At 37.1% G+C, this 24,632-nt stretch overlaps 1 protein-coding gene across 2 annotated transcripts in view; it reads left to right on the forward strand.

The window, feature by feature from the left end:
• Positions 1-24,632, forward strand: part of AKAP10 (A-kinase anchoring protein 10) — a 79,320-nt gene that overhangs the window by 54,093 nt on the left and 595 nt on the right. The window contains exons 10-14 of one of the 2 annotated variants that reach the window (XM_081162688.1): positions 899-1,072; positions 5,464-5,573; positions 8,652-8,734; positions 14,926-14,978; positions 15,590-15,685. In XM_081162688.1, the coding sequence (XP_081018814.1) occupies positions 899-1,072; positions 5,464-5,573; positions 8,652-8,734; positions 14,926-14,978; positions 15,590-15,685 (516 nt within the window). Of the gene's footprint in view, positions 1-898; positions 1,073-5,463; positions 5,574-8,651; positions 8,735-9,222; positions 9,930-14,925; positions 14,979-15,589; positions 15,686-24,632 lie in introns of those variants that run through there. The other variant, XM_081162689.1, reaches the window with a different exon arrangement.

A 24,632-nucleotide genomic window follows, 5' to 3' on the forward strand; every position in this document is an offset into this window, starting at 1 on the left:
ATACTAAACACAGACATAAATGTTTACAATTGTGCTAAGTGCTGTGAAGGAAAAGTTGGTAATAGCAAATGCCACTGATAAACACGGGAACTTTTTCAGCATCATTCACAATTTTTAAATGCAAATAGAAACACCCATGGTTATTAGGCATTTATTTAACAATAATTTGAAAAACACAACCTGGTATTTGAAACACTGTGTCAAAACAGATACCTTGCCCTGGCCAGTGTGGCTTAGCTGGTTGAGGATAGTCCTGTACACCAAAAGGTTTCTGGTTTGATTCCTGGTCAGGGAACATGCCCAGGTTGTGGGTTTGATCCCCGGTAGGGGTGTGTGTCGGAAGCAGCCGATCAGTGTTTCTCTCTCACATCGATGTTTCTCTCTCTCTCCCTCTCCCTTCTTCTCTCTCTGAAAAGCAATTTAAAAAAACACATAAAAAACAGATACCTTGAAGTATTAGTGGGACAGATAGCATCCTTCTGAAGGGTAAATTGCTCATATATATTAAAGCTAAAATGTTCATACTATTTAACTCAGTAATCAAACTCCTAGTAACTTACAAGGAAATCAGTTCAAAAGGAAAAATCAATGTATGCGCAAAGACTTTAATATAAATCTAGTTACAATATATATCCACTCCCTAGACTGTTTTCTGGTCACCAAGAAGTCTAAATATCAAGTTTATGTAATAGTTTCATGGCAAAGTGGTTTTTTTGTGGGTGGGGACACCTAAAAATTGTACATGTTGTAATTATAGTTATAGTGTAAACTGTGTATAAAGGGATATTACATGGAGCATAAAAAGGAGAAGTAAAGTCATTTGTAAAATTTTGTTTTAAAATAAAGTTTTAGTTGTATTGGACTTCAGCTTTAAAATAATTCTTGTCGTCTCTTTCAGGTGTTTTTGCCTGGCTTTCTGTCTAGCAACCTTTATTATAAATATTTGAATGACCTCATCCATTCGGTTCGAGGGGATGAATTTCTGGGAGGGAGTGTTTCACTGACTGCTTATGGCTCTGGTGGTGCTCCTGACGACGCGCACCAAGGTGGCTCCGACAGCTCCGCAGCTCAGGTATTGACGGATTTGCCTCAGGCATTAGAAAGAAAGGTGTAGGTCCTTTCCTTTAAATTCCAGTAACAGATCCCATTTGTAAGTTTTAAGTTGTTGAAGAAACTAAGGCAAAATAAAATTAGCCTATTTACTATATATTCTAATCAGAGTATTTGTATATATTATATTGTAAGGTGTCATGCTCTTTCACTCAGGCCATTTTGCTGCTTGACACTAGCTGTTGCTTTAATAATCATATAATATGATATACATTTATAGCCTCTGAAGACTTCTTTTTGCAGTTGTTTGGGAAATTTTAGTGACTAAATTTGGGGTGCTATTTTATAGAATAATTGAGTGAATGAACTGTTAGATTCCTTAATATTGTATTTCACTGAAGAGCTTTTGATTTCTTTTGAACTATAGTGCTATTGTACATTTCCTGAGTTTTTTTGGTTTTGGAGTGCTTCATATGTCAAACCTTATCCCTGTTTAGCATGTAACAGAACTTTATTCCTTATTATGGCTAAATAATAGTCCATTGTGCAGACATATGACATTTTGTATCCATCAGTTGATGGACATTTGGGTTGTTTCTACCTTTGGCTATTATGAATAATCTACTATACAAGTTTTTGTGGCTATATGTTTTCCTTTCTCTTGTGTATGTACATAGGAATAAAATTGCTGAGTCAGTTGATAACTGTTTAACTTTGCCTCGATTACTACTGCTTTTAATAACTTCAAAAATCAGGAAGTGAAAGTCTTCCAACTTAGTTCTCCTTTCCCAAGATTGTTTTGACTCTTTGGAGTCCCCCGAGTTTCCATTTGAATTTTAAGATCAGCTTGTCCATTTCTATGAAGAAGCCAGTAAGGATTCTGATCGAGATTGCATTGACTCCATAGATTAATTTGTGGGTATTGCCATCTTAACAATATTAAATCTTCTCGCCCATGAACGTGGGATGTCTTTTCATTTATTCAAATCTTTTTAAATGTTTTTCAACAATATTTTGTAGTTTTCAAGTATAAGTTTTGCATTTTTAAAAATTTTTTTCTAAATTTTTTATTACTTTTGATGCTATTATAAATGGAGTTGTTTTTTTAAATTTCATACCCCAGTTGTTTATTGTAAGTGTATAGAAATGCAAGTAATTTTTTTTGTTGTAAAATTCACTTACCATAAACTTAGCCATTATAAAGTGTACAATTCAGTGACATTTTGTATATTCACAGTGGTATGCAGTCATTACCACTATCTGGTTCCAGACTTTTTCATCACCCCAAATGGAAACCTCATGCCCATCGAGCAGTCACTTCCCATGGCCACCTACGTTTTCTTCTAAGTTTTAGGCCTTTGATCCATTTGAGTTAGTTTTGCATATTATCTGATGTAGGGTCCAACTTTATTCTTTCATGTGTGGATATCTAGTTGTCCCAGCATCATTTATTGAAAAAAAACTATTCTTTCACTATTAAATAGTCTTAGCATCCTTGTGAAAAATCAGTTAATTCTAGATATATGAGTGTGTTTCTGGTCTCTCAGTTCTGTTCTGTCAATCTGTATGTCTCTCCTTAGGCCAGCACTATGGTTACTATGGCTTTGTAAGTTTTGAATTGGGAAGTATTTGTCTTCCAACTTTGTTTTTCTCGCTTGTAAGATTGTTTTGGCTATTCTGGGTCTCTTGCAATTTCAAATATAAATTTTAGGATCAGCTTTTCCATTTTGATCAGGATTACATTGAATCTGCAGGTTGCTTGGGAGTACTGTCATCTTAACAATTTTAAGTCTTCCAGTCCATAAACATGGAATGGCATTCTGTCTAACTTAGGCTCTCTTTAATTTCTTTCAGCAACATTTTATAGTTTTCAGTGTACAATCACACACCTTCCTGGGTCAGTTTATTCCTAAGTAGTTTTTCTTTTTGATGCTCTTATAAATAGGATTGTTTTTTATTTAATTTTTCAATTACAGTTTACATTCAATATTATTTTGTATCAGTTTCAGGTGTACCGCATAGTGGTTAGACATATACTTTACACAGTGTTCCTTTCCCCTGATATTTAAGTACCCACCTGGCACTGCGCATAGTTATAATACTATTGACTATATTCCCTATGCTGTACTGTACATCCCCTTGACTATTTTGTGACTAACAATTAGTACTTCTTAATCCCCTCACCTTTTTCACCCAGCAGAATTGTTTTCTAAATTTAATTTTTTAAATTGGCAAACCATTTATTTCCAGGATATATCATATCTGCCTACTTTTTCAACTTAAATATTCTGTAAAGTTTTGTTTTTTTTAATATCAAGACTGTGGGTAACATTAAGCTGTGATTATGTTTATTTGTTGGTGCTTTATTGCTGAGAGGGTTCTTAATGAAAACTTCCTTCTAGGAGTTAAGCAAGACTAGGCAATTGAAGTTTTGCAGTTCAGCTTTTGTGCTTATGTTGTTTTCCATGAATTTGTAAATATTTTTCTTAAAATTTCCCTCAAGCTATCACTTCTTTTATCTTGAATTGGATCACATTCTTCCTTTCCAAAAATGTTTTTGATGTTTATTCTTTTTTAAAAATTTATTTATTTTGAGGTCTGGGAGAGCAAACCTTACATATCATCCTATTTTAAAAATATTATGAAACATTGATTTTTATAATTAATCTCATTTCTTGATCACCATTGATAATGCATAGAGATATAACTAATTTTTGTGTGTGATCTACCTTCAATTTTACTAAATTCATGTTAGCTCCAGTAGTTTTCTTGTGGATTATTTATGATTTTTCTTTATATAAGATCACCTTATTTGTGAATAGAAAGTTTTCTTTCTATCCACTTTGGATGCCTGTTATTTCCTTTTCTTGCCTAATTGCTCTGGCTAGAACTCCCAATAGTTTTGAATGGAAGTGGTAAAAGTGGGCATCTTTGTCTTGTTCCTGATTTCAGGGGGAAAGCTTTTAGTTTTTCATCATTTAGTAAGATGTTAGGAGTAGGTTTTTCATAAATAAACACTCTTTGTGAAGTTGAGGAAGTCCCCTACTATTCCTAATATGTTGAATGTTTTTTAATCAAGAAAGTGTGTTGGGTTTTGTCAACTGCTCTTTCTGTATCAGCTGAGATGATTATGGAGGCTTTTGGTTTTTATTCCTGATGCAGTGTACTGCATTGATTGATTACCAGATGTTAAACCAACCTTGCATTCCTGGGGTAAATCCCACTTGGTTGTGGTGTATAATTATTTTTGTATGTTTCTAGATTTGAATTGCTAGTATTTTATTGATGATTTCGCATCTACATTCAAGAGAGATTGGTCTGGTTTGGGAATCTGAGTAACAATGGCCTCATAGAAGTATTACCTCTTCTTTATTCTGATGCCTATATTTAATTATGTGCCCTTTTGGCTACAAAAAGAGAGCCCTTCCTCACTTTCACCCCCAAAGAATGTTCTATAAGTATCTGTTCAATTATTTTTTTTATTAATTTAACCTATACCTTAGTCGTGGATATTAAGCGTGGTCCTATCTTATTATTTTAAACAGTGCTTCAGTGAATAATCTTGTATATAAGTCATTTTGCATGTAAACCTGTAATTGAATTTTTAGAAGTGGAATTTCTGGGTCAACCCATGGCTCTGTATTTCATAGAAATGTCAATTTTGAGCCTGGCTAGGCGTGGCTCAGTGCTTGAGCATCAACCTAGGATCCAGGCGATCGGGGTTCTATTCCCGGTCAGGGCACATACCCGGGTTGCAGGCTTGCAGCCAATCAATGACTCTCTCATCATTGATGTTTCTATCCCTCTCTCTCCCTCTCCCTTCCTCTCTCTGAAATCAATAAAGATATATTTAAATATATATATATTTAAAAATGTGTATATATATATATATATATATATATATAAAAATTTTGACTTGCTTTTTATGTGGGGGTGAGGAGTGGGGAGATAGAGTGGTGGAGAACTTATTACACTTAACTGGTCACTTTAGAAAGTTAACATCAGCTTCTCTTTTGTCACATAGCCTTACTGAGAATCAAAAGCATTCAGGTTTATCTTATAAAAGTTGGGCTTTACATTTATCAGTCAAGATGAATTTGCATGGATGGATGGGAGTTTTGCACACTTGGAAACATACTGATGTAAAACACCACACTTGTGGGAACTTAAGAAAAACAGATTTGGCATGTGAATGCATATGTTGTACATTTTAATGTGCTTTCCTCCTGTAGTTATATATTGATGTTACATTTCGAAATTATATTCTGTTAAGCATCTAAGTAATGGTGGAATTGAGTGAAAATTACATGTATTTCAAACACTGAAGATTTTGTACAAATCTGTCATATTCCAAACCCAGGAGTGATTTGATTCCTAAATAATATACCACTAATCTTACAATTTCTGTTCTAGTCCAGTGCGAAAAAAGCTAGTGTTAAAATTCTGAAAAATTTTGATGAAGCAATAATTGTGGATGCTGCAAGCCTGGATCCAGAATCTTTGTATCAACGGACATATGCAGGGTAAGCTTGGCACATGTCTAGAATGTTTCACATCTTTTTGTATTTTAATCTAACCTATTCTTAATCTATTATTATATGCCCAGAACTTTTACATATAGTATGCAGTAGAACATGGTTAAGAGTGAAGGCTCAGGAATGACTTCCTGGATTTTAGTCTTGGCTCAGTCACTTTTTAGCAAGCTCTTTGTGTCTCAGTTTTTCATTTGTAAAGTGAGGATAATGTTACCGTTCCATTGGGTTGTGGAGGGGATTAAATGAGATAACACATAAAAGCATTTAGCATATGGCCTGATATCTAGTAAGCACTCCACAAATATTACTACCATCATTATTCCATTGCCATAAACGAGATTGATGAGGGTCATGTTTATATGATATGTTTTGGGCTGTCTCATCCCTATTTCATTTGATTCATATGTTAGCAATTTTAAAGTTCTTGTCTTAAAAGCAGAAATAAAAATACAAAGATGCCAATATCATTTATATGGACTGTATAACTAATACTTGGAAAATAAAATAAACTTATTCCTTTGTATTTGAGAATTAACTTGGTTGTTGATTTCATCCTATAACAAAAAGACAGTGATTCATAGGATATGCCACTTATTAAACTTGACCACAGACAGATCAAATCATAAAACCACTCCTCTTCCCTAAAGATGGCTTGGTTAGCACATACGCCTGTGGAAAGGCTGGTTCTACACCCCAGTCCCAGCCCCATCAGTACCGTAAAGGGGTTTCCACGTGTTTAATTGCTTTTATCTGAAAGTAAGTGATAGTTGGTAGACCAGGGAGTCTGAAAGGTACTTTGAAGTAAACGAAAGATTATTTGACCACATTGTTTTTGGAAAGCACGCCTCAGCTGTGTCAGCATTGTCGTAATCTTTAGTTCTTTTAGGAAATGGTGGACAATAAGCCTAAGTGCTAAATTCCAAAGGTGATAATTATTCTTAAAGGAATGGTTGGTCCATTTATTTAAAACCTTGCTTAAGAAAGTATCAGTTGCAAGATGTTTACTTCTGTAGGTGTTTTTGCGTGTAAAATAGAATAATTTTTTTTGTGAATTTTATTTTTGTAATTTAATTTACTTTTTCCCCCATCACCATTTATCCCCTCTGTGTGCCCTTCCACCTCCACCCCCCGCCCCCACAATCACCACACTGTTGTCCATGTCCATGAACTCTCTCCTTTTTTTTCCTAATTTATAAAATGGGTAATAAGTAGAGATGATTTTTCTCCATCTTTAAAGATAGTTTCCATTGTTTGTTTTAATTTTATGATTTCAGCATCTTCCTGAAATTTTTCTCAAGGCAAACAAATTTGTATCAGTTGGGGTAGTGGGCCTGTGTATGAAGTGGTGACTTCCTAGGAAAGACACCTCTAAAATAAGATCCACTTTGCCTGAAAGGAGATACTATATAGACATCATAAAATTTGTTTTTCTTCTTTTAACTTACTTTTAATTACAAATACATTAATCTCTTATGAAAATTAGATTTATAGGTAAGGCTAATGTCCCTTTGATCACACACCTATGCTTATTTTCTCTGCTTACTCATTGTTATGGTGTGTTTTTGTTTGCCTGCTTTCATGTAGTTGATATTCCACTGTATTCTGTATCTTGTGCTTTCTTTCATTCATAATGAGTTTTGTAGATTTTTCTGTTAGACTGTATAGATTTAACTCATTTAGCTGTGTTGGAGTTTCTATATGTAATATTAATTATAGCTTATAACTGTGATAAAATATTCCGCTTAATGTGCTGTGCCACTGTTTGGTCATTTTGATACTGAGTATTTCAGTAGTTTTTGGTTTTTCACTGGTACACCTAGTATAGCAGAGCACTTCCTGTACCAAGAAGCAAGTTTGAAATTTTAATAGATCTTACTAACTTACCTTTGAAAGTGCTGGTACATTTTACATTCTTACCAGTCTTTGATAAAGGTACTAATTTTCTCCATAACCTTGTCAACACTAAATAATATCAGACTTAAAATTTTTTTTACCAATCTTGAATTATTGCTCATGAGATGGAGCTTCTTTTGGCATGTTTGTTGAGGTTTTTCTCCTGTGGATGGACTCTTTATCTCCTTTTTACATTTTTTTTTAAAGATTTTTTTTTTTTTTTTAACATGTCTTTATCGATTTCAGAGAGAGGAAGGAAGAGGGAGAGGAGAGATAGAAACATCAATAATGAGAGAGTCATTGATCACCTGCCTCCTGCACGCCTCCCACTGGGGATTGATCCCACAACCCGGGCATGTGCCCTGACCTGGAATTGAACCTCGAGCTCCTGGATCCTAGGTCGTTGCTCAACCGCTGACCCACTCCCGACCGGGCTATGTGATTTCTTAATGATTGTTGGAATTCTGTATGCTTATGGATATTTATTATTGGTTAGTAATTGTTAAAAATAAGACCTTTTACTGTGTTCTTTTTCTTTTAACTTTGCTTCAAATTACTACAGATTTATATTTTATAATTATATATGTTACTCTATTTTTATAATATATTTTGTCCTACCTTTTTCTCTCTTCTTTTACAAAGTTACCTTGGCTATTCTTGGCCTTTTCTCTTCTGTTTGAGTTTTAGAAATGTGAATTGCCTATTAACTCATCATGTTTCATAAACCTTTTTGGGATTTTGAACGGAATTGCATTGAGTTAAAGATTATTTTGCTTTCTCAGGGGAGTAGTTCTATTTAAAATAAGCCTTGCCCGACCAGGCGTGACTCAGCAGTTGAGCATTGACCTAGTATCCAGGAGATCGAGGTGTGATTTCCGGTCAGGGTACATGCCCAGGTTGTGAGCTCGATCTCCAGTAGGGGGCGTGCAAGAGGCAGCCCATCAATGATGACTCATCATTGATGTTTCAACTCTCTCTCTTGTCTCTCTTCCTCTCTCTGAAATCAATAAAATATATTTTAAAAATAAAATAAGCCTCACTTTGAATAACATGGGATAGCTATAAATTGTATTTCTCGTTTTCTAGATTTAGATGAGATACTTAAAATTGATTTTTCTTCTTCTTAGTTTAAAATTGATTGTTAGAAGTTATATTCTTCTCATACTTACATAGGAAGATGACATTTGGAAGAGTCAGTGATGTGGGGCAGTTCATCCGAGAATCTGAGCCTGAACCTGATGTAAAGAAATCAAAAGGTTTGTGCTATTTTTATACTTCATATTAAGCCTTTACTCACATTAGTCATTGACTATAAGCGAAGGATGGTTTAAGATTTAAACTGTTTATTTTGTGAAATAATTGCCAAGTATTTCACCTTGCTATTTATAGTCACAAGTGAGTACAAGGACTTCATGTAATCACATCTCTTTATAGTATCTCTCTCTGAATCAAAGTTATTGAACTTGCTTTACCATTCAGAAGACACACCTATATGAAAAAATATTCATCACCTTTTTATTTAATAATGAAATATCCAATCAAGATTTGACTTGAGGTTTATCTTGAGACCCTTTATCTTATTAAATTTCTTTGGAATTGCTGAAAGTTATTATGAAATATATGTGGAAAGCCTTAACGGGTGAAATTCAAATCCTTTGTTTAATTGGCAGAAGAGTACTTGATTAATTCCAAGAGTTAAACACAAATCCTTTTTGATGAATGCATTTTTTGTGACTAATTTCAGCTTCCAAACAATTGGTTTACACAGGAAGATTTTGGAAATCAATGTGGATCCATTCAGATGATATCTAGAAATTTTTCAGTATGATTGGACTGACTGTATTGTTTTGAGTAAAAGATACTAACTTTTATAAGAAGAAAACTCTCCATTTTGATGTGTGTTTAAAATTAATTTTTCTATTGAATTTAATAGGACTGCATTCCTATTTTTATCTTATTTTTTAATGCAACTGTTGTTTGGCTAATGAATCATACCACTTATGTTGATGAACAGTCTCCTTTTAGATTAGATATACATTGACAGAGTATGAAAAAAATAGTTATTAAAGTAATATATACCAAAAAAAGGACCTGTTACCTTTTTGACCTTATTAGTTTATCCAGACAATTGATTTTTCCTGTTTTGCCAATGAAGCTGAGCTACACAGTTGGAGAAAATGTAAAGACTGAAGGAAGTAAACACTTAATTCAGTAAAAACTCATATGCCCAGGGCAGGTTAGCAGATGCACATCTTGCCATTAAGAAACTTACAGTCATCTGGCCGGGCGTGGCTCAGCGGTTGAGCGTTGACCTGGGATCCAGGCGATCAGGGTTCGATTCCTGGTCAGGCCACATGCCTGGGTTGCAGGCTCGATCAATGATTCTCTCATCATTGATGTTTCTGTCTCTCTCTCTCCCTCTCCTTTCCTCTCTCTGAAATCAATAAAGATATATTTAAAAAAAAAAAAAAGAAACTTACAGTCATCCAGCCGGGCGTGGCTCAGCAGTTGAGCATCGACCTAGGATCCAGGAGCTCGAGGTTCGATTCCTGGTCAGGGCACATGCCCAGGTTGTGGGCTCAATCCCCAGTTAGGAGCGTGCAGGAGGCAGCCGATCAATGACTCTCACCATTGATGTTTCTGTCTCTGTCTCTCCCTCTCCCTTCCTCTCTCTGAAATCAATAAAGATATGTTTAAATAAAAAAAGAAACTTATAGTCTTGTAGTGTCTTTTATTGGGTAAAAGATGAATACTAGGGAGTGGTCACTGGTGGCCCTGGAGCAGGGAAAGTGGTAGACAACCTCTGAGAGGTATTGGCAGGAAGTACTCTGCATTGTAGAGGAGCTTCTGTCAGCGGGGATCCTGGAGTCTCCAGAATTCATAGAATCTCTGAGCTGTCTGGTTTTTTCTTTTTTGTTTGTTTGCTTTTTAAATGTGTTTTTATTGATTGCAGAGAGAGGAAGGGACGGGGGGGGGGAGAAACATTCTGTTTCTCTCTGTTTGGTTTTTTTAAAGCTGGTCTTATTGCTCTGACAGTTCATGAGGAAGGTTTAGTGGTCCAGAGTATCAGTGTTGGGTGTTTGCAGTTTGTTTTTGTTTGTCTTATTTGAATTAAAGTATATTCTAAATAGTTAAAGATACATAAGAAAAATTTCCCCAAACCAATATCTCTGCTCCTTCTATTTAGTCTCTTCATTTTATTTATTCATTCATTCTAAAATTTGAATGCCTGCTATATGCATCTACTATTCTAGGTGTTGGGAAGAAAAGAAAATTCTTGCCCTCAAGGGGCTTACATGACGGTGGAGGAGACAGTAAATAGATAAACAAATGCAGTGTATGTGCGTGCGTTTATATACTTACGAATAAACATGTGCAAGCCGAGCTGGAAGAGTGGGAGAGCTGTGTTGGCAGCTGTTGTCAGGAAAGGTCTCACTGAGGAGGTAGCATTTTGAGCAGAGACCCAAGCAAAATGGGGCAGTAAGCCTTGGCAGCTTCTGGAGGAAGGGCGTTCTTGGCAGAAGGAACTAGAATAGAGGCCTGAAACCTAAGAGCTCGGCGTGATCGCGGAGGAGCAGACCGCGTCCCGAAGCCGGGAGGGAGGCTCGGCGGGCGGTGGGGCTGGGAAGGTTACCACAAACCATGGCGCAGACTTTAAAATGTAGGGGACACGTGGCAGGTTGGAGCAGGGAAGTAACATGACGTGATTTATGTTTTCAAGGGTTGACTCTAACGTGTTTGGAAAACGGAGTGTAGGAGTTTGGAGGCGAAGCAGGGCGGGCGGGGCGGGTGGATTGGGCAGGGGAAGAATGGTCCGATTGGGGTTAGAGTCGCAGGCGGAGGCAACAGCGTTTGTCTCCAACAGTAAGCCCATCCAGCGAGTTGCATTATTAATGTGAGACATGCTGTGTAAAGTAAGGAATGGTCATTTCTGCAATTGACTAAATAAGTCTGTATATCCTGGTGCTTCCTTTAGTTGTTCAAATGCCTCTTTAAGTCATATATTTTTTGGCAAGTAAATGATGTAATGTAGAAGCCTGCAGATTCGGTTCATTCACAGAGAAGGCACTTACGTGATTCCTGTGTGCGGACACTGTAGATGCAAAGGTTACAAATAAGAGGATGTGGTCTCAGCTTATTTTAATCTACTTTACTCCCATTTTTATGACCTTAACTTGCTAAGCCTATTGTGCTAGTTATCCTATAAAATGCCCAGCCTTCTGGACTTTTCTGGTTGTATTCTTTAGTTTATTCCTTTCTCCCCTGTATTTCTCGTAAACTCATAGCTGCACCTAAGGTCTTGATGATGTGAGTTAACACTTTTGGTTAGAGTACATCTAGGTGATCTCATGTGCTGTGCTTTTAAAAGGGTACACAAGGTGTGACATGTGGAGAGGGGCACCCTTACTCTCCATTACCCCCTTTTCCTTGCTGTTTGAGTTTCCTTAACCTGCATGGTTACTGCCTCATCAGCCACCCATTGCTCCCCCTGGCTTCCTGGCACCTCTTCACTGTAACCTGTCAGTGTCCCCGTCTACCTGTTACCTCTCTGCCTTTCACAGACTACGCTCCGGTTGGACTGCTGTCCTCTCTCTGAAGTCCCTTCCCTTTAGGGGCCTCTGCAGTTGCTGCTTCCCAGCATGAAAGTCCTGCCCTGGCTGCTCATCCCCATATTCTCTCTTCTGAGAGGACTCCCCCGCCCAGTTGACCCAGAATCGTTTGGACCACTAACATACCACTTCTGTATTTTCTTATTCGCTGTCTGAGATTGTTTTTTATTCAAGAGAAAGTTTATTTAGAAAGTCACAGAGGTACAAGAAGTGAGTCATAGAAGAAATGGGTTCAGGAAACAAGTTAGAGAGGCAGAAGAAGGACTCTTGGAGCTTGGGAGAGAGCAGGGTAAAGGTGCCGCGCCCGGAGGAGGAGGTGGGACGGGGGACAGGTGCGGGCTGCTCCCGAGAGGGAGAGCCCCGAAACCACCGTGTTCGTTTACTTGCGTTCTTGTTTTGTAGTCTGTTTCTCTTTCATGACTAGAACATTACCTTCCTGAGAGTAGGAGTTTTGTCTGTCTTATTTGATACTGTATCCCCTGATTCAAAATTATGCTTGAGTGTGGTAGGCACTTATTACATATTTGTTGATTTAATTAATTAACCTAGAAGAGTTTCAGTAGGGATTTTCTCAGTCATATTTATTCTATTTAATAAAAACTTTATTGTTAAAACTGACATAGACACTCAGTTTTCTCATCCAGATTACTTTACCCTCCTGAGGGTACTCAGAGCCCCAATCCCCCTTCTCAGACCCCATACCGTGATTTCCTAGCATCTCCCAGCTCGTGCCCATCTTAGATGACACATCTGTGGATACTGCCTCCTTGTTATAAACGAAGAAGTTGAGGAGGAGGGAGATGTAACTTGTTAGGGACCACATGCAGATGAAGAGCACCCCCGGCCTTGCTTAGAATACCATTTTGACAGCAGTTTGCAGTTCAGCTCCATGTCTCCCTTCCTCTGCTGCTTTGCTGAGGCTACTGCAGGGAGTGTTCATCATTTGCCAGTCTACAGATTCAGTTTGGGTTTTGAAACCCTGATAATAGAACACAGAGAAAAGGGTTGAGTTTGAGAAGGGTGTGTCTCAGAGGCTTCTAAGAGTATGTGAACTTTGCCTGTGGGGCAAGCAAGGTCATTTTAAATGTGAAAGTGTATCAAGAAGGAATTGTAAAGGGTGTTGTGAGCATGTGGTCCCTGGAGTGGCCGGTCCTGGTGTCGGATGCAGTGGTGGAGATGAAGCTGTCTCGCGTTGCGAAAGCCCTTGCATGTCATATTGAGAAACCTGATTCCTGTCATACAGGTGTCAGGGATTTCTAGGCAGAATACTGACTAGATGCATTTTTCTAGCAGTAGTATGGGAATGAATTGGAGTTGAGGAGAGATGGTATTAGAGAAACTAGTCAGGTAGTAGGTTAGCTAATAATGTAGATAGAAGAAAAAGAGGATTTGAAGGTAGGCAGTGGTAGCAGGAATTAGAAAGAAGGTCAGATTTATAAGACTTCCAAGGGATAACTTGAAAGACTGCATCCAAGGTAGAATTTGGTGACAGGTTTCATATGGAGAGTAAATGAGAAATGTAGGTTGAGTTTTTAAACATGAGTTCTCTGGATGAAAAATTATGCTGTGAATTTTCATAGAGGATTCAGTTAATTTCTGAGCTAGAGGATAAGAAAAAGTAGGTGGGAAACAGATGAGTTCCATTTGGAACACGTTAGGTTTGGGATACTTTTAGGAGAGTTTGTAAGTATGGGTTTGACACCCAAGGATGAGGTTTTTAGTTATTTGCATTTTGAAGAAAGTGAAAGCCACAGGAGGGGATGAGATGCCCCACAGAGAATGTGTTGAGGGAGAAAAGAAGGCTGGGAATGGGATCCTGGAGAAGCCCCATGGTAAAGAGGAAGGGAATACACAGAGAAGAGTAGAGGTGTGGGAACTAAAAGAAAAGGAGAGAGTGTTAGCAAGCAGAAGCTTGTCAGCAGTGTGACTCTGCAGGTGAGCCTGAAGAGAGAGTGGCGCGTTGGGTAAATCGGCAGCCATTTGAGACACTAGGCAGAGCATGTGCTCTTGTGGCCGTGTTGACTCTGCTTGGTCATAAAATTTAACTAGACCAGTATTCAAACTTATAGCTAGAAATAAAAATCATTAAAGGGCAAAGGATCAGGTTTTATATTTTTCATGAGTTGTGTTTAGTTCTATCCCAGTACTTGAATTAATCAGGACCTTGCCTAAAAAATAAACTACCAACCACTTGGTTTAAGGCAGTTAAGACTTAAACCTATTTGTATTAATGAAAGGATAATCTGTGTATTTCATTCACGGAAATAGAGGCTAGCCTACTGCCTTAGTCATTTTTCAGCATCTGATACAGTTGTAAATAGGCTTGTGTGTCTGCTAGGAAGTTGAGATGCACCGTGGCTTGGACAGAGTATAGCTATTTATAACTCTGCTCTTATGCATCTAATTTATATAGCATGTAGCAGTGTAATCTACACTTGAAGCCCTTTTGTATAATACTTGCTCTGGAAGATTTGGTTATATAACAAGTAGATTGATATCTCCTAGATTCTTACCCAAAATTAAGCCCAGGTCATGATTTTGTTTTTGCTCTTTTAGTTTGCTGCAAATCTAACACTAGGTGAAAGTTTCTTTTATCAAAGTAGAAGAAAAATGTAGAACTCAAAACAGCTTTTGAAAGGTTTTTCAAAGCATGATGTTTGCCAGTTAAATACTCTATTATGGAGACACATAATCACTTTCTGTTGATAGTAATATTCCTTAATGTTTTAGAGATTGTACAAAAAAAAGAATGTCCATATCTGGAAGTAGCTTGTAAGAGCATTTTTAATGTAAAATTATGCATGAAATCTGCATTCAACTTTGGCTTTGTTTACTAGGATCCATGTTCTCACAAGCTATGAAGAAATGGGTGCAAGGAAATTCTGATGAGGTAAATTCTGCTTTTAGTGTAAAGAGATTCCTGTTTGTAAGTGGAACCTTGTATAACTAAGGTTTCAAGATTCCTCTTTCTTTAGTGGCCATGTTGAAGCAGCATGGCACATCATTACTCCCTTACCCAGGATGTAACAAGAAAGGGTGGGCCCTTCTTAACATCTAATAATTGCCTGGTGGAGGCCGTGGAGGTGTCTTCAGCCCAGATTCTAGCCACTGAAAAATAACGATGTATTCAGTTTCCATCAAACAGCAGACATCAGTAATCAGTGCAGAAACAAAACACTGTCATTTTTACCTTCAGAAGTGGAGGCTTCCTTTTTGAATAGTAAAGTACATTGAGAGATGGGAGTAGAAAAAGAAAAATGTTTTGTTTTGACCAGCTAATGTGAAAATTGTGTGATGTTGGGTACCCAGTAGCTAACTTTGGAAGATAGTTACTAGCATGTTAATAGATCATAGCCCAGGTTCTCTCATACATGGCAATGTGCTTATTATCTAAATAGGTAGAAATGATATGCATATACAGTTGTGTTTAGAGCACTGAAATGTATGTCTTGATTCTTCTAATGGATAACTGTTTTCAACAGTTTCAATTACTTCTTTTAGGCCCAAGAAGAGCTAGCTTGGAAAATTGCTAAAATGATAGTTAGTGATGTTATGCAGCAGGCGCAACATGATCAACCGTTAGAGAAGTCTACAAAGGTAAGGATGACTTCTGTTCTGATATAGCTTGTTTAAAACGGAAAAGAATTAGATTCCAGATACTGTGTATTAAAAAAAAAGACATAAGAGAGCTTCTGCTTCTGCCTTTGAAGGATTAACTATTATGGGAATTACCCTCTCATCATAAACAACTAGGAAACTGACAGACTGAAAGAAACAACTATTCCCAGAGATTGGGCAACAGGCAGTAGAGGGCTATAATCCTTAAAGGATAACATCGATAGCTCCCTACTCAGGAGCATTTAATTTCCAAAGTGCAGATAAAAGAAAACCTAATAGAGTTCATAGTCTTGCTGAATTGAGGAGTCAGAAATTGAAGTTTGGAGAGCCCAAGCCAAGATGGCTAGAAGTCATAGAACAGAGTACCAGAAAAGGAGCTACACAGAAAGAAAGCTTCAGATGTAGAGAGATCTCTTCAAGTCCTCAGTTGAGTATATGTGTTGGGTGAAAATGTCTATGGCCAGGGTAAGAATACCAGAAATTAGTAGGCTGAACAATTCCTGGACCATGGGGCTAGGAATAGTTGATGTTTCTAGTTGCCACTGTGAACAGATACTGTAATACATAAGGCATTGGGTAGTGTCCTCAGAAACATGCATTACTACTGCAGCTAAATTAGCCCTAGAATAAAGCACCTTAACCAAGTTTAAAAGCAGTTTTTGGAAGGATCACACTGCTCTGTAAGTAAACAACTGCGTGCCAGAACAAAGGCCAGCCCTTCTTAAACAAAAAACAAAATTCAGCACTTCACAGTGTAAAAATGCAATGTCTGACATCACATCAAAAATTACCAGGCAGGCAAGGAAGCAGAAAAACTTGACCCATATTCAGGAGAAAACACAATCTGTAGAAAACAAACTCTAAAAAATACTGAATACAAAAGAACTCAGGATAAAGGAGAAAGGGAAGAAAAAATCAATAGGACAAATAGAGGACAGATAGCAAAATGGTAGATTTAAACCAAATCATATTAATAATTACATTAAACATAAGTGATTTAAATAGTCTCGTTGAAACAGAGACTGTCAGATTGGATAATAAGGCAGAACCCAGGTATATACAGTTCATTCCTTAACAACACAGGTTTGAACTACATAGGTCCACTTATACACGAAATCTTTTCCATTGACTGCAGTTGCTTTTCCATTGACCTATGTTGTTCAAGCATCAGCTGGCAGTTGGGAATCCGTGTATGTGGAAGGCTGACTTAAGTAAGTTATATGCTGATTTTCAACTGCACAGGCAGTTGTGGCCGCTAACCCCAGCATCATTCAAGTGTCAACTTTTACTATAAGAAACACACTAAATTTAAAGGCACAGGTTAAAAATAAAAGGATGGGAAAGATATACCATGCAGACACTATCAAAAGTAAGCTGTGCTCTGGCTGGTGTGGCTCAGTTGGTTGAACATTGTTCGGTACACTGAAGGGTCGTCGGTTCAGTTGCTGGTCAGTGCTCATCCCCAGGTTGCAGGTTCAATCCCCATCGGGGTGCATAAGGGAGACAACTGATGGATATTTCCCTCTTGGTCTCTCTCTGCCTCCCTTCCTCTCTCTCTGAGATCAATAAAAACATAATTAAAAAAAAAAAAAAACTATAATAGCTATATTACTACAAATCAGAGTAAACTTTAAAAAACAAGGAATATTACATGCACAGAGAAGGACATTTTATCTGATAAAAAGGTCAGTTCCTCAAGAACCTAGATGGCATTTGTAAAACAATGGATCCAGCAACAATAGAATATACATTCTTTTGGCATGTACATTCACCAAGATATACCATATTCTGGGCCATAAAACAAGTTTCAATAATTTTAAAGAATTTAAATCGTACAGTTGTTCTTGGATCACAAAGGAATTAAACAGGAAATCAATAATGGAAAGATATGTGGTAAATTCCCCAAATATTTGTAAATTAAGCATCATGTTTCTAAGGTAATTCATTAGTCAAAGTAGAAATCAAAAGGGAAGTTGGAAAATATTTTGACTGAATTAAAATGAAAATAAAACATAGTATTTTGGGGGTACTGCTAAAGCAGTTCTCAGAGGGAAATTTATAGCGTTAAATTTATTAGACAAGAAGAAAGGTCTCTGTCTATTTAAAGAAGCTAGGAAGCTAGGAAATGAGTAAATTAAACTCAAATAAAGCAGAAAGAAGGAAATAATAAAGATAAAAGTGAATGTCAATTACATAAAAAATAACACAGGCAATAGAGAAAAATCAAAACCTGGCTCTTTGAAAACATCAGTTGAATTGATAAACCTCTAGCCAGACTGAGTAGGTGGAGAAGAGATTAGTATGAATTACCAGTCCCAGGATTGAAAGAGGGGACATCACTATAGATCCTACAGTTATTAAAATGATAATAGGGGAATATTATGAACAACTTCATGCTAATAAATTCAACAGCTTGGCTGAAATGGAGAAATTCCTTGAAAGCAAAAATAAAGCTCACTCAAGAAGAAATAGATAACCTGAATAATGGTGAGTTTCAGGGGTTAATATCCAAAAATATGTATGGAACTTAAACAACTCAGTAGCCCCAAAAAAGCCCCAAATATTCTGATTAAAAAATTACCAAAGGACCTAAATAGACAGTTTCCAAAGAAGACAGGCACATGGCAAACAGGTACATGAAATGTGCTAAATATCGCTAGTCATCAGGAAAGTGCAAATTACAACCACAATGAGATATTATCTTACATCTTATAAAGAAGACATGAGATAAGTGTTGGTGAAGATGTAGAAGAAAGGAAACCCTTGTTCACTGTTTGTGGGAATGTCAATTGGTGCAGCTATTTGGAAAACAGTATGGAGGTTCCTCAAAGAATTAAAAATGTAATGACCACATGATCCAGCAATCCCACCTCTAGGTATATATGTGAAGGAAATGAAATTACTACCTTGAAGAGATAATCTGCCACCTCCATGTTCATTTCAGCATTATTCACAATAGCCAAGACATGGAAATCACCTAAGTGTTCATCAACAGTTAAATGGATCAAAAGAGAGAGAGAGAGAGAGAGAGAGAGAGAGAGAGAGAGAGAGAGAGAGAGTGTGTGTGTGTGTGTGTGTGTGTGTGTGTGTGTGTGATGGTGTATTATTCAGCCATATAAAAGAATGAAATCTTGCCATTTGTTACAACGTGGATGGATGTTGAGGACATCATGCTAAGTGAAACAAGTCAAAAGAGAAAGAAATGCTGTGTGACTTCATTTATATGTGGAATCTAAAAAAGTTGAACTCATAGAAACAGAGAGTGGAATGGAGATTATCAGGTGCTGGGAGTTGGGGGAAATGGGGAATTATTGGTCGAAGGGTACAGCCTTCCAGTTATAAGAGGAATTAGTTCTGGGGGTCTAATGCTCACCATGGTCAACAATTTTGTATTATATACTTGAAAGTTGCTAATAGAATAGATCTTAAATATTCTCACTATTTTAAAAAATAATTATGTGGGATGATATATTAACTAATCTTATTGTGGTAATCATTTTGCAATATGTATGTGTATCAAATAATGTTATACACCTTAAACTTACACAATATTATGTCAGTTATATCGGTAAACTTGTGGGGCAAGGGATAAGAGGAATTGAATTTGTAGTTAAAAACCTTCCCACAAAGAAAACTCTAGACCCAGGTAGAATTTAAAAAAGAAATAATACCAATTCCAGACATACTTCCGGAAAATTAAAGAGGTAATATTTTTCAATACATTTAATGAAGCCAGTATTACCATAACATCAAACATCAGACAAAGACATTACAAGAAAACTATAGACTAGTATACCTTATGAACATACATGTAAAATCCTTAACAAAATATAAGAAAACAGCCCTGGCCAGCTTGGCTCAGTGGTTAGAATGTCGGCCTGCAGACTGGAGGGTCCTGGATTCGATTCCAGCCAAGGGCACGTACCTCGGTTGAAGGCTGGATCCCCAGCCCTAGTCAGGACACATGCAGAAGGCAGCCAATTAATGTGTCTCTCTCACATCGATGTTTCTCATTCTCTCTCTCCTCTCTTCTCTCTCTTTCTCTTTCTATCCCCCCCGCCCCGAAAAGCAATGAAAAAATATCCTCAGGTGAGGATAACAAATATATATATATATATATAAATAAAATAAAAATAAATAAAAGCAATACAACCTACAATATCATTGAAAACCATAAAATTCTTAGGAGTATATTTAACAAAATATTTGCAAGAGTTGTACAGTATAAGCTATAGAACAACTGAGCAGAATTAAAGATTTAAATATAAAAACAGAAATAAATCATGTTTGTGAATGAAAAGAATGTTAAGGTGTTATTTCTCCCCATGATGATGATGATTGAGATATAGTAGACATATTATATTAGTTTCAGGTATACAGCATATTGATTCAATATTTGTATGCATTGGGAAATGATCACAAGTCTACTTAATATCATCACCATACACAGTTACATTTTTTGGTAAGAGAGTTTTGAAGATCTCTCTTAGCAACTTTCAGAGTTTTATTATAGTTTCCTATAGTATTATTAACTATAGTTACCATGTTGTACATTATTCAAGATTACTGGTAGATTCAATACAAACACAATAAAAATTCTAGCAGGCCTTTTTTTGTAGAAATTGACAAGATGATTATAATATTTACTGAGAGATGTAAATGAACTAAAATAACAAAAAAAAATTGTGGGAACAAAAGGCACAAAATGGTAAGACTAACACTGCTTGGCTTCACACTTACTGTAAAGCTACATGATGAAGGCAGGGTAATATTCCATAGGGGTAGACATAAAGATTGTTGAACAAATAGAGAGTGCCCAAGCAGACCCAAATAAATGGATGAAGTCAATTGATTTCTGATATACAGGGTGGGGCGAAAGTAGGTTCACAGTTGTGAGTACATGAAACACAGTCTATTATTTTATTATTAATTATTGTATTTTTTATATGAACAGCTGTAAACCTACTTTTGCCCACCCTGGATGTGCCAAGGTAGTTCAATGGGAAAAATTTAGCCTTTTTCGTGTATAGAATGGGAACAGCTAGATACATATGTGGGGTGGGGGGAATGAGTCTTGTTCCTCACAGCACATACGAAGTCAACCCCAGATGGATCCTAGACCTAAATGTAAGAGCTAAAACTATAAAACGTGTAGGAGAAAATCTTTGTGGTTTTGGGTTAGGCAAGGTTTCTTAGTTCACACAAAGCATGAGGCATAAAAGAGAAAAACTGATAAACTGAACTCCATCAAAAGTAAAAACTGCTTTTCAGAAGACTGAAGAAAATGGAAAGGGAAATTAAGGACTGAGAGAAGATATTTGCAGAACACCTTTCTGATAAAGGAGTTGTATCCAGAATATATAAAGAACTCTTAAACTTATTAAGAAGAGCAACAATCTGATGTTTTTTAAATGGTCAAAAGATATGGCAAATATTCACATGCAAAGAGCTCAATATTATTAGTCATTAGAGAAATGCAAAGTAAAGTCACAATGATATACAACCACATACCCAATAGAATGGCTAAAGTTAAAAAGACTGACAGTACTGTGTGTTTGCAAAGATGTAAAGCAGTTTGAACTTTAATACACTACTGGTGGGAATATAAAATGCTTCAGCCACTTTGAAAAACCATTTGGCAGTTTCTTAAAAAGTAAAACATAAACTAGCCAGATTTCCTTAGGGAACTAAGTTCTTTATTATTGGACTGATCACATTCCCCAGAGAAACCACCAGTCTCCTGCCTAGAGGACAGAGACCAAGCTGCCAGTGTTCAAGGAGCCACATGGGCAAAAGCTAAAGGAGTTGCAGTGTTCACTGTATATACCACAACCTCTTAATCTCTCTCTTTTCAGTGTAGCGCCCCTGTCCTTGGTCATACCTAGTATAGAACCCTAAACTTTAATCTGCTCAGAGAAGCAGTCTCAGATTATTCTGCTTGGGGTGGTTTTGGGGCTGATCAAAATCGCAGAACAATAACCGTAGATCATTAATTTCTAAAAACAGGCTTTTAAGACATCCCTATGTTTGCATCCACCCCTACTCCCTTTACCATAGGTATGGAGACACCCATCCCCAGGCTTTGATGGACTCTGCACTGTAAATCAGGTTGCTTGTCACCTTTTTTTACTTTACCACTCATCCATTTGCTTCCAGCTTCTGAAATTTTGTTGTTTCCTCTTCTGTCAATATTTTCATTCATGTGAATTTGTGTGTTGCTGTTTTGAATAGTGCTATTTTAAGGAGTGAATGGAATGGGTGTGATTAGGGAATTCTGACTTGCCACAAGCTAATACTCTGTTTCTCTGTAGCTGCACCAGCTAGTTCTAATTGTGCCCACAAGAGCCACATAAACAACCTTTAGGAAACTGAAGACAGCCACTTAGCCCCCTCCCAGCCTTTTCTTCAGTTCAGCCTTCAACTGTTTTACTTTCTCTAACTTGAGTTGATTCACAAAGACTTAATACAATAGGAGAATTTCTGTTCATATTTTTTGTGAAGTCATTAAATTCCTGTACCATTTCCATTAGCCAGAAATTAGGAGTCAGAGTTAAATATGTTCAAATAACATCCTATATGGTGTACCTCTGTAGTTTGGAGGGCTTGAATTTAGATTTAGGTCCAATACCACCATTTCCTTGTTAACTTTCTAACCAAGTTTTCACTCTAAAAACTGTCATTAGCAGAGCTTGGTTTAATTTTTTTTTTTTAATATATTTTATTGATTTCAGAGAGAGGAAGGGGGAGAAAGAGAAACATTAATGACGAGAGTCATTGATTGGCTGCCTCCTGCACGCCCCCTGCTGGGGATCAAGCCCGAAACCCAGGCATGCGCCCTGACTGGGAATCGAACTTTGATCTCTTGGGTCATAGGTCGGTGTCTAACTGCTAAGCCATGCCAGCCAAGCTAATTTTTTTTTTTAAATTTTTCAATGACATTTGATATACAGAGTTTGGTTTAATTTTGATCTTTTCACTGAGCTAATTCTTGCCAAAGCTCTGTTCAAGTTTGCAGACTCTATTTTCTTTTCTATGTAAGGGTAATAATTATCTATATTTAACTTCATTGGCTCATTCAAACCTAAAATAGCAAAGAGCAAGATAAAAGTGTATTAAGAAGTGCAAGGTAATTATTTTTGTGATTCCCCATAATCATGTTGGTGGTCAAATGTTTAAGAATATGAAGATGTTTTTTAGAAACTATTTTGGGCCCTGGCCAGTGTCGCCCAGTTGATTTGGAGTCCTCCCTGCACTGAAAGGTTCTGGTTAGATTCCCCGATCTGGACACGTGCCCAGGTTGCAGGCTCGATCTCCAGTGGGGGGTGTGCAGGAGGCAGCTGATCAATGTTTCACTCTCATATCGATGTTTCTCTCTCTCCTTCTCCCTTCCTTTCTCTCTAAAAGTCAATAAAAATACAGTCAAACCTCAATTCTCAAACGTCTCCCATCTCGAACAGTTCGGTCCTTGATCAGCTTGTTCATATGGAAAAAATATGTCAGTTGTTGAACAAGCTTCGGTTATTCACCTGACAACCTTTTCATGCTGATACATCAGCACGACAGGAAGCGGCTCTCAGGCCACAACGGAGAGAATGTGCCGGTTTGAGTCGGTTTACTACTAACATCTCAGGAAATTGTGATGTGAATATTTTTGTGTTTTTTTACTTTTGTTGCTGGTGAAATGCCCATTAGCACAATTTTAAAACATAAAGAGGCCATCAAGAGTGCAATGTTGCTAAGGGTGTGAAAGAAACAATGATCACAGGCAATTAAGAGTAGAAAAACTTGTTGATTTGGGTAAAGAAAAACAGTTAACTGGTGACAGCAAGAGAAGAAGTCACCTGCTGACCTCCTGAAAGACACCCCCCCAAAACAAGTGCTGAAAGTGATTAGTTTAAGGCTAGTAGGGAGTAGTTCAATAAATTTAAGAAAAGAAGTGTTTGTTCATAGATTAAACAGTACATTAGACATGTACTGTATATAAGAAAGGTTAAAACGGAATCATTTGTGAGTCTGGAACAAATTAATTCAACTTACATTATTTCTAATGAGAAAAAATGATTTGGTTTTCAAACAAATCTCTTCTTGAACAGCCTTCCAGAATGAGGTTCCACTGTATTTAAAAAAAAAAGAAGAGCCCGGCCGGGCGTGGCTCAGTGGTTCAGCGTCGACCTGGGATCCGGGTTCGATTCCTGGTCAGGGCACAGGCCCGGGTTGTGGGTTCGATCATTGGCTCTCTCATCATTGATGTTTCTATCTCTCTCTCTCCCTCTCCTTTCCTGTCTCTGAAATCAATAAAGATATGTTTTTTTTTTTAAAAAAAGAAGAAACCATTTTGAAAAACAGATGTATAAAATTAGGCTTTTCATTCGAGGTATATTCAGATTTTATTATCATGTGCTTTTCATTTTTAAGATATACAGATATATTTTGCAATATTTTGGTTTTTAAGCCTGCTAGGCCTCCTCTTTGGCTGGCCAAGACATCTGTCTTGCATGTCCTTTAGGGATCAGCAGTGTACTAGTGTGGAAAAAGCTCTAAGCCAGCCGAACTAGGTTAGTCCATTTTTAGTCAGTATGTGTGACCTTTTGCAAATTAGTTTTCCTCTCCTGTCTCTTATTTTCTCACCAGTAGTTCAGAGAAACCAGACAAGAAAATCTCGTAAGATCCCCTTCTAATTCTCATTCCATGATTTTATGAATGCGGGAAGTCCTACATCCATAAGGAATGGTCAGCTTCTTATCCTGTGTTGCTCCCTCTCTGCTTTGCATCTGCTATTCTGCATTTGCCTGTAGAGTACTTGACATTTAACATAAACTGCCTCACAGCATTACTGAGTTGTTTCATGTGTGTATGTCCCGTCTCACAAATAACAAGGACCATGTCTTCTGTGGTCTTTGTCTCCTTCCCAGTCCTGCCAGTGAAC

This window comes from Miniopterus schreibersii, assembly GCF_964146895.1.
Source record: "Miniopterus schreibersii genome assembly, chromosome: 16".
Classification (NCBI taxonomy): domain Eukaryota; kingdom Metazoa; phylum Chordata; class Mammalia; order Chiroptera; family Miniopteridae; genus Miniopterus; species Miniopterus schreibersii.